Source organism: Pelecanus crispus, chromosome 1 (genome assembly GCF_030463565.1).
Source record: "Pelecanus crispus isolate bPelCri1 chromosome 1, bPelCri1.pri, whole genome shotgun sequence".
NCBI classification, from domain to species: domain Eukaryota; kingdom Metazoa; phylum Chordata; class Aves; order Pelecaniformes; family Pelecanidae; genus Pelecanus; species Pelecanus crispus.
In genome coordinates, this window is record NC_134643.1 from 207,693,956 (window position 1) to 207,707,990 (window position 14,035).

The 14,035-nt window shown below is 50.1% G+C and overlaps 1 protein-coding gene across 1 annotated transcript in view; it reads left to right on the forward strand.

Moving 5' to 3' along the window:
• Positions 1–4,419: 4,419 nt before the first annotated feature.
• The window catches only part of ARHGAP20 (Rho GTPase activating protein 20), a 63,149-nt gene continuing 53,533 nt past the window's right edge, over positions 4,420–14,035 (forward strand). Inside the window, exons 1-2 of the mRNA XM_075725496.1 lie at positions 4,420–4,518; positions 5,554–5,556. Coding sequence (XP_075581611.1) covers positions 4,420–4,518; positions 5,554–5,556 — 102 coding nt within the window. The remainder of the gene's footprint in view (positions 4,519–5,553; positions 5,557–14,035) is intronic.

The window sequence follows — 14,035 nt, forward strand, 5'->3', positions numbered from 1 at the left end:
TGCTTGCAAATGTTTCGGAGGAGGAGGCTGCCAAATTGCTAAATATATTCCGGGCTTCGAATAGACATTTTGTACCGTTTCCTTTCTACCCTGATAAATCTTTTCCTAGCCCTCTCACAGAAGCTCAGAGACCTGCCTGGGGACGGCATCCCACTGGGTTGGGTGCTGTGCAGTAGTAATCTGAGACTTGCCTTCCAATTTTGTAGACGTGGGCGCCGTGCCAGGAAAAGCTACGACTCTGCTTTTTCTCCACTTGCCGCTAACCCCCACAGGACCAGCACCATGGTGGAAGGAGGAGAAACAGGGACACGACCAAGGGGATTGGAGTGGAGGAAGGGGAGAACCTGCAAGAGCACCGGGACACGGTCTGCACGGTGCACAGGGACGGCTGCCTGCCGCCTGGCCTGATGTGTAGCTTGCACCAAGGGCCCCGGGCACAACATTAGTTGACATCATGGCTTTTGGAGACTCATGCTTTAAAAATTCAGGAGTTTTTTTAATACGCTGCGTTGCTTTAGTGATGTATGGCCATCTGTCTGTAAATTACCGTAGATACCAAGAATCCATCATTTCGAGGTTGTTACACTTCAGCTGAAAGACCGTACAAATTCAATGAAGAGGAAATGGTGCAACTCATGACACGTTAACATACACACTGCATACAAACCTCTGCCCTAACCATCCATTTCTTTCTCAAGGATATCGGGGGCAGCCTGGTGGGCTTTCTGAGGTCGGACACACAGGCCTGGTGTTATCCAAGAGCTATCCCCCGGTGGCCTAATGGTCAGAGATGAAAAGTTAAGAGGAAAAGAGGAAAAGTTAACAGTTGGATCCAGGAAAACCCAGTGCTTCTGCTTGAGAAGGCAGAAGCACTCATGCTGCATCCCAGGCTTTAATATTTCATCTTTCCTTTACTTACACTTACCTGATTCCACTGACTTGCAGAAATGAGGGTGCAAGGAGAGGGCAGGTGCCCACATCAATCTCAACAAAGAGATCACTGAAGCACTATCACAGAGATATGCTGCGGCTAAATAACCTGTCAAGGAGGCCACATAGCATGGAACCAAGTATCATCATTTACTGCCATTTCAGTCATACATGGCAAGAACAGCTGCCACCAAGTTATGGCAACAGCACATACATTTCTGCATCCAGGAGGAGAACCAGCCTGGGATGAAAAGTAACCCTACAAAACCTGGATCAATTCCCAATACAGTTCATCACAGGGATGTAGAAACTCTTCTTCCAGCAGAAGAAAAGTGGTAGATATGAAAAGCTGTACATGAGATGGCAAGATCCCTTTTTCTGCTTTTTTTGTGCTCAACACAGGAGAAAATGCATGTAGAGCCTGTGACAGCTGGAAAGGCTGGAGATAAAAATATCCCTCGCAAAGTGTAGAAAGACAGCATTAGAAAGAACCTCCTGGGTGAACAGGAGCAGCCCCTTCCTGTTGAAGACACCGTACTTAATGAGGGTATACGATAACGTACAAACATGACAGCCGTATCAAACCACGCCTGGAGCTACGCCTTTTGCTCCTGGCTGGCAGGGCTCCTCCACAACCTCCTCTTCTTAAGATCAGGACGATCAGTACGCATTCTTCCCATCTCCAGCCGAGATTTATTTACAGCCTACTTACACCCATTTGCTCTTGAGCCAACGCCATCCATTAGCGTAACTAGTGGTTCCTCCTCCTAATTGTTTGCGGCTTTCTGGAGCACAATGGCATCCCCTCAGCCTCCCCCTGTGCTGCCATGGCCACCTCTCACGCCACGGACCCCTGCACCTGTACCTGCACCCACACCCAACCCACGGCTTGCTCCTCAAATGGGGACCATCCCTCGGGAGGGCTTTGGAGAGGACCATGTCTTGCGCTGACCTGCCTTCTGCAGGGAGGTGCTGGGGGAGGATAATGCTGGGGCAGGGCAACACCCACCCCAGTGCTGGGACCATGCAGCAGCTCCCCAATGCTGGGACCCCACAACACCCTCCCCTGGGACCCCACAACACCCACCCCAGTGCTGGGACCATGCAGCAGCTCCCCAGTGCTGGGACCCCACAACACCCACCCCAGTGCTGGGACCCCACAACACCCACCCCAGTGCTGGGACCATGCAGCAGCTCCCCAATGCTGGGACCCCACAACACCCTCCCCTGGGACCCCACAACACCCACCCCAGTGCTGGGACCATGCAGCAGCTCCCCAGTGCTGCGACCCCACAACACCCTCCCCTGGGACCCCACAACACCCACCCCAGTGCTGAGACCAAGCAGCAGCACCCCAGTGCTGCGACCCCACAACACGCACCCCAGTGCTGGGACCCCACAACACCCACCCCAGTGCTGGGACCATGCAGCAGCTCCCCAATGCTGCGACCCCACAACACCCTCCCCTGGGACCCCACAACACCCACCCCAGTGCTGGGACCATGCAGCAGCTCCCCAGTGCTGGGACCCCACAACACCCACCCCAGTGCTGGGACCATGCAGCAGCTCCCCAATGCTGCGACCCCACAACACCCTCCCCTGGGACCCCACAACACCCACCCCAGTGCTGGGACCATGCAGCAGCTCCCCAATGCTGCGACCCCACAACACCCACCCCAGTGCTGGGACCCCACAACACCCTCCCCTGGGACCCCACAACACCCACCCCAGTGCTGAGACCAAGCAGCAGCTCCCCAGTGCTGCGACCCCACAACACGCACCCCAGTGCTGGGACCCCACAACACCCACCCCAGTGCTGGGACCATGCAGCAGCTCCCCAGTGCTGGGACCCCACAACACCCTCCCCTGGGACCCCCCAACACCCACCCCAGTGCTGGGACCATGCAGCAGCTCCCCAGTGCTGGGACCCCACAACACCCACCCCAGTGCTGGGACCATGCAGCAGCTCCCCAATGCTGGGACCCCCACAACACCCTCCCCTGGGACCCCACAACACCCACCCCAGTGCTGGGACCATGCAGCAGCTCCCCAGTGCTGGGACCCCACAACACCCACCCCAGTGCTGGGACCCCACAACACCCACCCCAGTGCTGGGACCATGCAGCAGCTCCCCAATGCTGGGACCCCACAACACCCTCCCCTGGGACCCCACAACACCCACCCCAGTGCTGGGACCATGCAGCAGCTCCCCAGTGCTGGGACCCCACAACACCCACCCCAGTGCTGGGACCCCACAACACCCTCCCCTGGGACCCCACAACACCCACCCCAGTGCTGGGACCATGCAGCAGCTCCCCAGTGCTGGGACCCCACAACACCCACCCCAGTGCTGGGACCCCACAACACCCTCCCCTGGGACCCCACAACACCCACCCCAGTGCTGAGACCAAGCAGCAGCTCCCCAGTGCTGCGACCCCACAACACGCACCCCAGTGCTGGGACCCCACAACACCCACCCCAGTGCTGGGACCATGCAGCAGCTCCCCAGTGCTGGGACCCCACAACACCCACCCCAGTGCTGGGACCATGCAGCAGCTCCCCAGTGCTGGGACCCCACAACACCCTCCCCTGGGACCCCACAACACCCACCCCAGTGCTGGGACCATGCAGCAGCTCCCCAGTGCTGGGACCCCACAACACCCTCCCCTGGGACCCCCCAACACCCACCCCAGTGCTGGGACCATGCAGCAGCTCCCCAGTGCTGGGACCCCACAACACCCACCCCAGTGCTGGGACCATGCAGCAGCTCCCCAGTGCTGGGACCCCACAACACCCTCCCCTGGGACCCCCCAACACCCACCCCAGTGCTGGGACCATGCAGCAGCTCCCCAGTGCTGGGACCCCACAACACCCTCCCCTGGGACCCCCCAACACCCACCCCAGTGCTGGGACCATGCAGCAGCTCCCCAGTGCTGGGACCCCACAACACCCACCCCAGTGCTGGGACCATGCAGCAGCTCCCCAGTGCTGGGACCCCACAACACCCTCCCCTGGGACCCCCCAACACCCACCCCAGTGCTGGGACCATGCAGCAGCTCCCCAATGCTGGGACCCCCCCAACGCCCACCCCAATCCCGGGACCGCACAGCGCCCCTGAGGCCCAGCAGCTCCCCGCTGGTACCGTGCCCCCCTCCCTCCGTCCCGCCGGGTCCCGCCGGGCGCTGCCCCCCACCCCTGCAGCGCGCGCAGGCGCAGGGTGAGGACGCGCGCCCCCACCCCAGCACGAGCGCGCCCACCCCGGCGCCAGCGGCGGCGCATGCGCGTCACCCGCCTCCCGCGCCCGCTCCCAGACCCCTTCTGCACAGAGCGGGGCGCGAACCCGAGGGGGCGTGGTCTCTGCGAGGGGCGTGGCCCGCGGGCGGGGGCGTGGCCGCGGGGGGCGTGGCGCGGCGCGGCGCGCCCTGTCCATGGTGCGGGCGGCGGCGGCGCCGGTGTCCCCGCGGCGGGAGGGCGGCGGCGCGGGGCTGCATGGACGTGATGTCCCCGCAACAGGAGCACCTCGGGCCGGGCCGCTCGTCCTCGGTGAGCGGCGAGAGCAGGGTCTTCGCCGCCGCCGACAGCAAGAAGGTGAGGCCGTCTCCGGGAGACCCCGCGGGAAGGCGCCCCACGGCCCCCGCCCCGGTCCCAGAGCCCCGCCGCCGGCCACCGCGGGTCAGCGCGTCCCCGCGGGACACCCCGCGGCCCCATCGCCCCCGGCCCTGCGCCGCCGGCGGCAGGGCAGCGGGCTGGGCGGCACGCCGCCACCGGGACCGGGGCCGGGGGGAGCCGTCGGGGGATCTGGGGCTGGGGGTGTCCGCGGGAAGGGCTTGCTGCGCGGGTGCCCCGGGGAGCTGGGGCTGCGGCGGTGCCCGGCGGAGCCCGGGGGCTCTGCCGGGTGGATAACCCCGGGGACCTAAGCGGCGTTGCTGCACGGATGTCCCGGGAGCGAAGGGAGGCTGCTGCCTGGATGCGCGGGGTGGGTAAGGAGCGCTGCTGCCCGGGCGTCCCGGGGAGCTGGGGAAGGGTTTGCTGGGTGGTGTTCGCTGGAGCCAAGGGGCTTTGCTGCATGGATTTCATAGAATCAGAGAATCGTTTAGGTTGGAAAAGACCTTTAAGATCATCCAGCTGCATGGATGTGCTAGGGAGACGTAAGGGGAGGCTTTGCTGGATGGACGTCTGGAGGCTCTGCTGGGTGGGTGTCAGAGCGAGCTGGGGGAGGTTTGCAGGATGCCTGTCCAGGGGAGCTGAGAGGGATGTGCTGCATGTGTGTCTGGGGGGGAGCGAGGGAAGGGCTTGCTAGAGCTGAGGGGGTTTGCTGGCTGCTCTCGCACATGCTTTGTACAAGAGAAATGTAAGAGCAGCTTCCCGAAGAAGCGCCTTGCGCTGTCTAAGTATATCACAATTGATAGCACGAGAGCATCATCCCACCTTCAAAACTGGTTGTAAAATCTGTTTGATGTCTCGACTTGCTTTTCAGCATCTGACATGATTGAGTGCAAAATGCTCACTTCTGCATACAGCCAAGTACTTGTTTCTGCCTTATACTTTGCTGTAACGAGCGAGCTGTAATGACCACATTCTTCCCACTGTGTAAAACGGGAACTCTTTTTCTCCTTGCTTTAGCAAGTGCTGTAGTGTTTTTCTACGCAAAGTAGAGCTGGTACCTTCCTGCCTTACCGATTTTGCCTCACAGTGACATTTAAATCTATGCACTGCCTTGTCATTAGAGGTGCACAATACTACTGACTGCTAAATACGCTGGCAGGATTAGAATGAGTGGCCAGGTTACAGTGTCCTTTACTAAATCTGTCCACCTGGTGACATGAATTTAGGATGCCTGGTAGCAGAGGCTGAGCTTGTGTCCAGTCCTGCCGCTGAGCGGTGGTAGGGGCTTTTCTGGCTGTGACACAGCGGTGCAGAAAGGAGTCCTGGTCCCTCTCCTCCTGCCGAAGCGTCTCTTCGGGCTGGGAGGCGATGCTGTGCGTTTCCATGGGATGTGTCCCTGTGTGCCGTGTCCCACCAAGGCACGTAGCGCTCCAGCCTGACCGCAGCCCTGGGGACCTCTTCTCATGACAGCTGCTGTCAATGGTGAAATGGTTGCCTGGGGAGTGTTTGGCCAAGATTTCTACCACACTTCGCTGCAGTTAATACCTGATCGGTTTCTGAAGAGGGAGTGTGATACACCTACACAAAGTGGTGGAGTACCTTCTGCTGCCTAGCTGGACAAAGTGATGGAGTAGATACTCACCCTCTCCAAGTATTTAATTATTAATTATTGAGATGGCTAAATGTGCGGCTTTGATTTTTCTTCTACCATTTCTTTCATTTTTGCTGAAGACAGAGTACCATGTACCTTCCAACCTGGCAGAGCCAGGCACCTGCCTGAAATGAGGAGTGCTCGAGTACTGTGAAGATGAACATTTTTTTCTTACAAGTTCTGCTTCATGACTCAGCATTCTGAGGACAAATATTAATTGTAGTACTTGTGTTTCCTGTTCCTGCTCCAAAGAGCCCACAGTCGAAGGAACGCAGACCTTGTTTTTGCCAGCACTGACAAGGGAGCGGGGATATTACTTTTTACGGATCTTGGCAGCCCTTTTGGAATTCCTCAGCGTGGAGGCACATGCGGTGGGGGTACAGATGGAAATCCTCCTGCGGAGAAACAGCTTGAGACCCTGGCTGGGCCATGCAGCATATGGCAGCTTTGCACACCATGCACAGCCAACCCAGGCAGCCACCAACATCCAGCCAACCGCTCAGCTGCTCGTCCACGGTCATGGTGCTCCCTTGAGACTACTGGCACGCCATCTCTTTGTGTCTGTCTGGGGAAGAAGATTCCTACCTTTATGCTTGTGCAGCAGTGGGCTGGTCCTAATTTTGCCTGAATCTGGATCTCAGTGACAGTTCGAATATTTTTTGTACTACTTGGGTCCTGTGGACTCTATATACACCTCTGTTTTGTCTTCCACTCAGTGCCACAGCATCATATTTTTTTTACAATACAGAAAGTCTTTCTTACTACCGGGGAGATTACACTGCTTGATTTGTTTACATACGGTTGAATGGAAGAATGTGTTGGCAAGAAATCAGTTTTGATACTGGTGACACACCATGTCAAGTTGAACAATTTTGTTGCAAATATGTGTTTAACATCAACTATTTTACTTTCTGGCACAAATACCCCCAAGTACAGGATGCTAAGCGACCACTGAACTTTTCTCCCTTTTTATTATTGTGACTATACCTTTCTCAAATTAAATTTATTTAGCTGAGATTTGCTACATTGTTCTGTGGTTGTCTGACCTCCTACTTCATCTTCTGCTTGGCTGAAGGATCACATGCACGATCACATCATAGGACCAAGAGACAGAAATTGTCTAAGAGTTTTTTTCATTTATTTTGTGTGACTCTTCAAACTATTTTCCTGGAAAAATTTCCTTTCCTTTTCTTGACATGCAAAGTGTTTGAACTGCTAACCTACCTCACAGACACTGGGAGGTTCTCTTTGTTAAATGCTTACAAGGCATTCAAGACACCCTGCTAAAAGGTGACATTGAAGTGCAGTGTTTTAGTTAATGCTTTAGGAATATTCTGGACCAGATTCCCTCCTTACTGGACTTACCAGAGTCACTGGACTATGTGTGGTTGACCTACAGAGAAGTTTTATACTGACTGTTTAGTTTAGTAACCAATACCAGTAAATTGATGCAACTCTGAAGTGGGTTGAAGTAACATGAGTAAGAGTGATTATACTGATAGAGCTTATTTCTACAAATTTATCAAAACAAACTCTGCGGCAGAGACATCTTATGCCAGTGTAACTGTGTCAGCAGTAGCAGCTGCGGTCATTTAACCATATTTATAAGTTCCTGTTGCTTCAATTCTCTCTTCTTAGAGTGGCTAGATTCCAACCAACCCTGAATATTTTACACAAGACAATATTTGGTAACATAGGAATTCACTCTTAGAATTTTTTGCTGCCTCCTTGACGATTTCAAGTGACTACTTATAATTTTTTTGAGGCTCAGCTATTTTTTATATTTACTCATACAATGTGTGCAAAAAATTAACCATTTTGCGCACTAAGCAAAATAGTGTTTATGGTTTGAGACTTGAGATATGGTATTCCATCACCATAAAAATGTGATTCTTTATGATTCTGATCATAAATATGGCAACAGCTTACTGGCAGGGAAAGGAGAGTTATAGTGTTCCCCAGCAGCGTACCAAATGGATAAAATTGAAGCAAATTAACAGGATTGGAAGAGTAAATGTAGTCATACATAATCTTCATCCCTTTATTTGTTTTACTCTGCAAAGATGAATCAAGCATGTATTTGCCATTATACCTGAAGATACCTTGATCTCATGTCCTTATACGTATATGTTTTTTAACATAAAGCCCCTTAAGCAGAGATTTCTTCCTGCGAGTCTCTGTCCTGTTTACTGTGATCCTGGCTGAGGATCTGGGGGGTGCTGTCAAAATCACACCTGGTAGTGCTGGGAATGTCAGCTATCCAGGAGTACTTCTGGCACTATTTAGTGAAGTGATGGACAATTCCTGTCATCCTGCAGACATATCCTGTAGCAATTTTATCTCTGATGAGGACTGAAAAAGCCCCTATTTTAATGAAGTAATCCACGTAGTTGGTCCTTAGGTTGAAATCACCTTGGCAGGCTATGCTGGTGTATGATAACTTACTGTTGTGATGTGCCTCCTGACGCTGCTTTAATTATGAACTAGCATTAGCCATCTTTCCTCTGTCTGTCCATGAGAGAAATTGAAAATTATGCATAAAACAATGTGTTCTAGTTCTTGAGTTTCCTAGTCTTGGGTTTGGTTTTTTTTGGTCCCTTATGGTGGCAATAGGAAAGAGAGGGACTTGGCATGTCATGTGGGATCTAATACCCAAGAACTGCATATATCAAATTATTGCCTGTTTACTTAATGCTACTTGAAGAATCCATGTGGAGTGGGGGGAATCTCCTCCCTCTCCCATCTGTAAACTGCTCCTGAGAAAGCCTTGCTGTACAGAAACCAGGGCAGAATCGTGTCCATGTGTTAACCGTCCTGCTTTGTGTCAGGCTTGAAAGGAAACTTTGGGCTTCATCAAAGCCACCACAACCAGAGCTGCTGGTCCGAGCACTGTGGGCACAGTGCAGCTGACAGTAGGACCCATAGGCTAAATATTCAGTGCTCCTCTCCTCCACTTTTTTAGTAATCTTCCATACCTCCAGCTTTTGATATAGATGGGTAAGATCGTTTGAACACCTCCATATCAGTGCTTCCAAAGATTAGTATCCTTTGGGAGGTAGTTGGTAGAACATCTTTTGCTTATAGTTGCTTTCATCGGTTTTTCTTTCTACTCTGAGTTGGCCTTTAGGCTCCACCTTTGCTGTGCTCTCTAGCAGTTGCTCTTCCATGATGATGTGCTTTTGCTTCCACTGTGTTGATAGCTCTTTCCTCTTGTGCCCTGCAATTGTTTTCTCCTCGGTTACCCATCCAAAAATGGCTTTCTTTTTAGGAAGGTCCTTGTAAGTAAAAGTATTCTGCCAGCATAAACAAAAGCACATAGTTTTGTCACCTGCTCTGCCTTTATGGTAAATGGGCTCTCCGTGGGACCTAGACATCTCTGCTGCCTGAGTCAGCAGTTCAAATCCAGTCATCTTCTCACCCTGTTTATACGGGCTCGGGTCAGTATAGGGCCATTTCTTGCTTTACCAAAGTATATGAGATTCTTGTTATTTCTGGTATTTTTAGACAATCTTATGCTGTAAGTCTAACAAATACTGGACTATGGCATGTAGGAGAAGATGATTTATTGCCTCTCGTAAGTAGCCCAGTGATACAGGGGAAAGAGTGATGCCCAATTGTCCTGGAAAATTAACTGCTAGGTGCTGAGGATTGTTTTGATTTTTTGGTTGTCGGGCAGTTAGTTGAACTTTGCCTTACAGTTTTTGGTAAAGGTTTGTGTTCTGTGCTTTGGTTCATGTCTTTGGTTCAAACCAGAAATGTATGCCACAGATCGGTTTTGTTGCTCAGATGACAAGAACAGAGTTTGCATACGTGAAATCTGTCACGGTTAACGTAGATACTTTTAAAGAGTAGGCTTTGTTTTTATTAGAAAAATAAAGCAGTGAGAGGGAGAGCTTGCCGCTTCAGTGCAATCCTCAGCTCCAGGTACTGGCACATTGAGTGTTGTCCCTGTCACCCAGTTAAATGACCCAGGCACATGTCTCAGCCTTGACCCACTTCTGGAGCCAGCCTGTAAATCAGGAGCCTGAAATCCTTTCATGTCTGGGGAGGCTTTTATAAGGGTGTCTGCACATTGCTGAGGAGGCATTTCTGCTGTGTTCACCTGTCAGTCAGGAAGTGAATAAATTTTTCAACTATTTCATATATGAATCTCTTAAATAGACATCAGGTAATAATACCATTTTCTCATCCTAAGCTCAGACCACTCTCTGAGACATCAATTGTTCCCTATGTTACTGAGCTCACACATTTGCCTGTTCCCTGTCCTCTCCTCAGATAGCAAGGAGAAGATTGAGCTGATTAACTCAATTTTCTTGGTCACCTTAGTTTTCTTTTACAGTCAGTGGAGGAAAACAGCACTTCTAGGACAAGATGAACTGTGCGCTACATGTGTCCTTTTCTCTCTGTTGACTACAAAAGGAGCACAGAGCGAATAGCTCAGGTGTGCAAGTCCGAGGTTGGGTGAGAGGAATCCTCCTGCATGTGTCTGACCATCGCATCGGTCAGGCACCATAACCTGGCAGCATGGGCAGCGTGCTCCCGGGGAATCACAGCACAGAGCCCCTGCGTTAGCCCGCCTGCTCCGACCTCCTACGCCTTTGCAGTAGCTGCAGCACAGAGTCTGCTTATTGCACAGATTTTCACTTCTCTAGATACCTGTAAAACATTATAAACACTGTCTATCTGTTACGTAAATTATTTGTCATCACAAAAGAAACAGTACGTGCCATGAATTTTTTCACGCATTCTTTATTTAATTCATGCTCTGCCATTCTCTAAGTTTGATATAGTTAAGTGATATACACAAAGTACAAGAGAGTGTTTTATCTTCAGTTCCAGTTTTTTTGAGGACATCATGCAGATGCTGCTGTATGTTACTTTTTTCACAGAATGGGAATTAATATCATAACTCGGCAATATATTAATTCACATAAATTCCTTATAATGCCATTATCCACTTCAACTGTGAGGCAAAATTAATTGAATACTGGCAGTCAGGAATAGACTTTTCCTCCAGATGATGACTTGTGAGATACTTGTGAAAGTTTTACTGTAATCCTGTAATCCATAGGGATTCTGATGCCTGAGGAGAGATGGCATATTTTCAGTGATGGCTTCCAAGGTTACTGTCCTCAGCATGGTGGGCTGATCAGCTCATAAACCACCTACCATCACAGTTTACAAAACAGTGTTTCAGAGTGTAGGTCTGATCATATCTGGTGTAAATTAATTCTTTTGAAATCTATAGCCCTATGTCTGTTTATACCAGATGAGAAACTAGCCAAATGCTAACGCGTACCACCAGTCCAACAACTGAAAAAGCAAAACTTTTTGTTTCTGTTAAAAAAGCAGTCAAGACAACCACCACCAGCAATGCAGAAAGTATGAAGTTAAACCTGAATTGGAGGGGAAGGGGGTGGGAGCTCAAGCTTTTGAGCGTGAGGAAGGCAAAAATAACTCTAGTTTGTCCTGACTGATACAAGATTATGATCTTTGCATCTGGCACACTGTAAACATTCATTATGGATCCTGATTTTATGATACATTTCACATGGGTGTGACTCAGCCAGCAAGTATGAGGATTCCTCTGTGTTGACCTTTCTAATAGTTACATGAAAAAATGGGAGGTTATGATGTGGGACACGTGTTGAGAAATGCTTCTCTGTGTCCCACACTTAAATAATTGGTCATTGCATCTCCTTTTGCTCCCAAACATCTGCTGTCCAGGATGTATCTACAGCTGTCCAGGACGTATCTCCTCTTCTGCGCATTGCCAGGGTGACATCTTTGCATGTGTGAACGCAGTGAAACTGAGGAGAGCGGGCATCTGGGTCCAACTTAGCCAAAAATGTATTCGTCCTCTTCCTTCTCAAAGTAACTCAATTCAAGTTATCGTGATGGTCACTTATTTTATTTTCTCAAACTCTGTACATAGCAAAATAAAAACAAACCCCCTCTTTCTGTCTGTAGTCAATGTCTCTGTGTAATGTTTTTATTTGCATACAGCTGACCTGATTCACTTCACTTTTGCTGTGAAAATTTTCCTTTTCCAAATCTCATCAGTGATCTTTTTATGTTTTAAGGCTCCTTTTTGTTAAGCTTTGCTTAATAGCTGTATTAAGAGGTTGCCTGGAGAGGCTGTGGAATCTCATCCTCAGAGATAATGCGGACCTGGACTGGAGCAGCCTACACGAATGGGTCCTGCTCTCAGCAGGTCCAGAGAGGCTCGACCAGAGACCTCCCGGGATGCCCTCCAACCTGAATTATTCTGTGACTCTCTGCCAGTCATTTGAGCTCTTATTAAACTTGCTGTAGTCCTAATCTTTACCTTGGTCCTCGGATATTTAATTCAAGACTGGAATCTCACCGCCACAGGCGCTATTCAGTCCTGCTAACCCAAGCATGAAAAAAATTGCCACAATTGAGAAAGATTTTAAAATGCTGCTTTTTTTCAGTGGCTTCCTTTTCAGACCTGAGAAGCTAAAGGATTTAAGATAACCAAACTTCCACTGCATTCACAGGAGCTCAGATGCTCTAGTTTTAACCACCGTCTGAAAGCCACCTACCCAATAATCAGACTTGTAGTAAATTTCCAATTGGGAGTTGATGCTTTATATAAACTCCTACAAAAAATGCTGGTTGGGGGAAATCTGTGGTTTGTCTTCTGTAGGGTGTTAGACTGCATTGTTATACAGGTCTCTTTTTGCCTTCATATTTGTAGATACGCTACTTTTTAAAATGCTAACAGCTTCTCAGATTTGCCAACAGTAAGACAAACCGATTTCATTCACTAGCAAAATTTAGCAAAGTATTTTCTTTCTTTTTTGCTCAAAACTAGCAAAAATGGGCATCTATGTTGTTAGTAATCTCTTAAGTTATTATCCAGTTATTTTCTGATCAGATAGAAGACATCTAAATGTTCCCAGGCTTAATTTATCAGTCTTGAGAAGGTTATATTTTGATGAAGGAAAGAGGGAGGAGGGGATAATTTTTAAAGGCGAATTGGAATTACACAGTTGAATTTATAACAGTTGCTGCACAATAGCTGTAGCTGAGTATCTGACAAAACAAACAACCGTGCTTTATGTAAATAAAGGGGGAACCAAAAGAATTACACAATAACAAATGCACTGCAACGAGTAAAAGAAATACACTTGTCAAAAGCAAGTAAAGCACGTAGTACTGTAGAGTTTCATTTCTCCGAGGGGAGCACGCTGTCCACCTGCCCAAACAAAACGTGTGCCACGTCCAGCACATACATTGGCAGAAGAATCAGTTGTTCTGCGACATATCTGTTCCTGGTAGTCCGTGGTTAGTTTCGGTATGAAGGAAAAAAGTCTTGCTTTACAATTAGCTGGGAACAGAGACTTCATGACTGTCAAAGGTTCACCTGTTTATGGGCTCTCAGCGGTTGCCGGGCGGGTGTAAGGGACCGCTCCAGCACTGGAAACTGGCCTGTCAGGGTCTCGGGAGGAGTTCAGCTCCGGTCCTTTTGTTCACCAGTTTATTCTGAAAAATATTTGAGCTAAATAAGGTAACAACCACCCTTCTGGTGGAGGGTCAGTGAGAGGAGAGGTCACGCACCTTGGCAGCAGGCTGTACAACCGGTTCTAGAGAGCGGCTCCAAAGTTAGGGCCAGGACTCCTTAGTCCCGCTTCTGGCTGCAGGAGGGAGAGGGTACAGTGGTGAATACATTTGTGTTCAGGGAAATGTGTGTTTTTGTCTCCTGTGGGTGTTCTTGAAAATTTCTGCCTCTGGGGAAAACAGTGTTGTTTATTTGCTCAGTATTTTTATTGTAGTATTCAACTTCACTCAATGGGAATCCATGCTCCCTTGGTAGCTACTGAC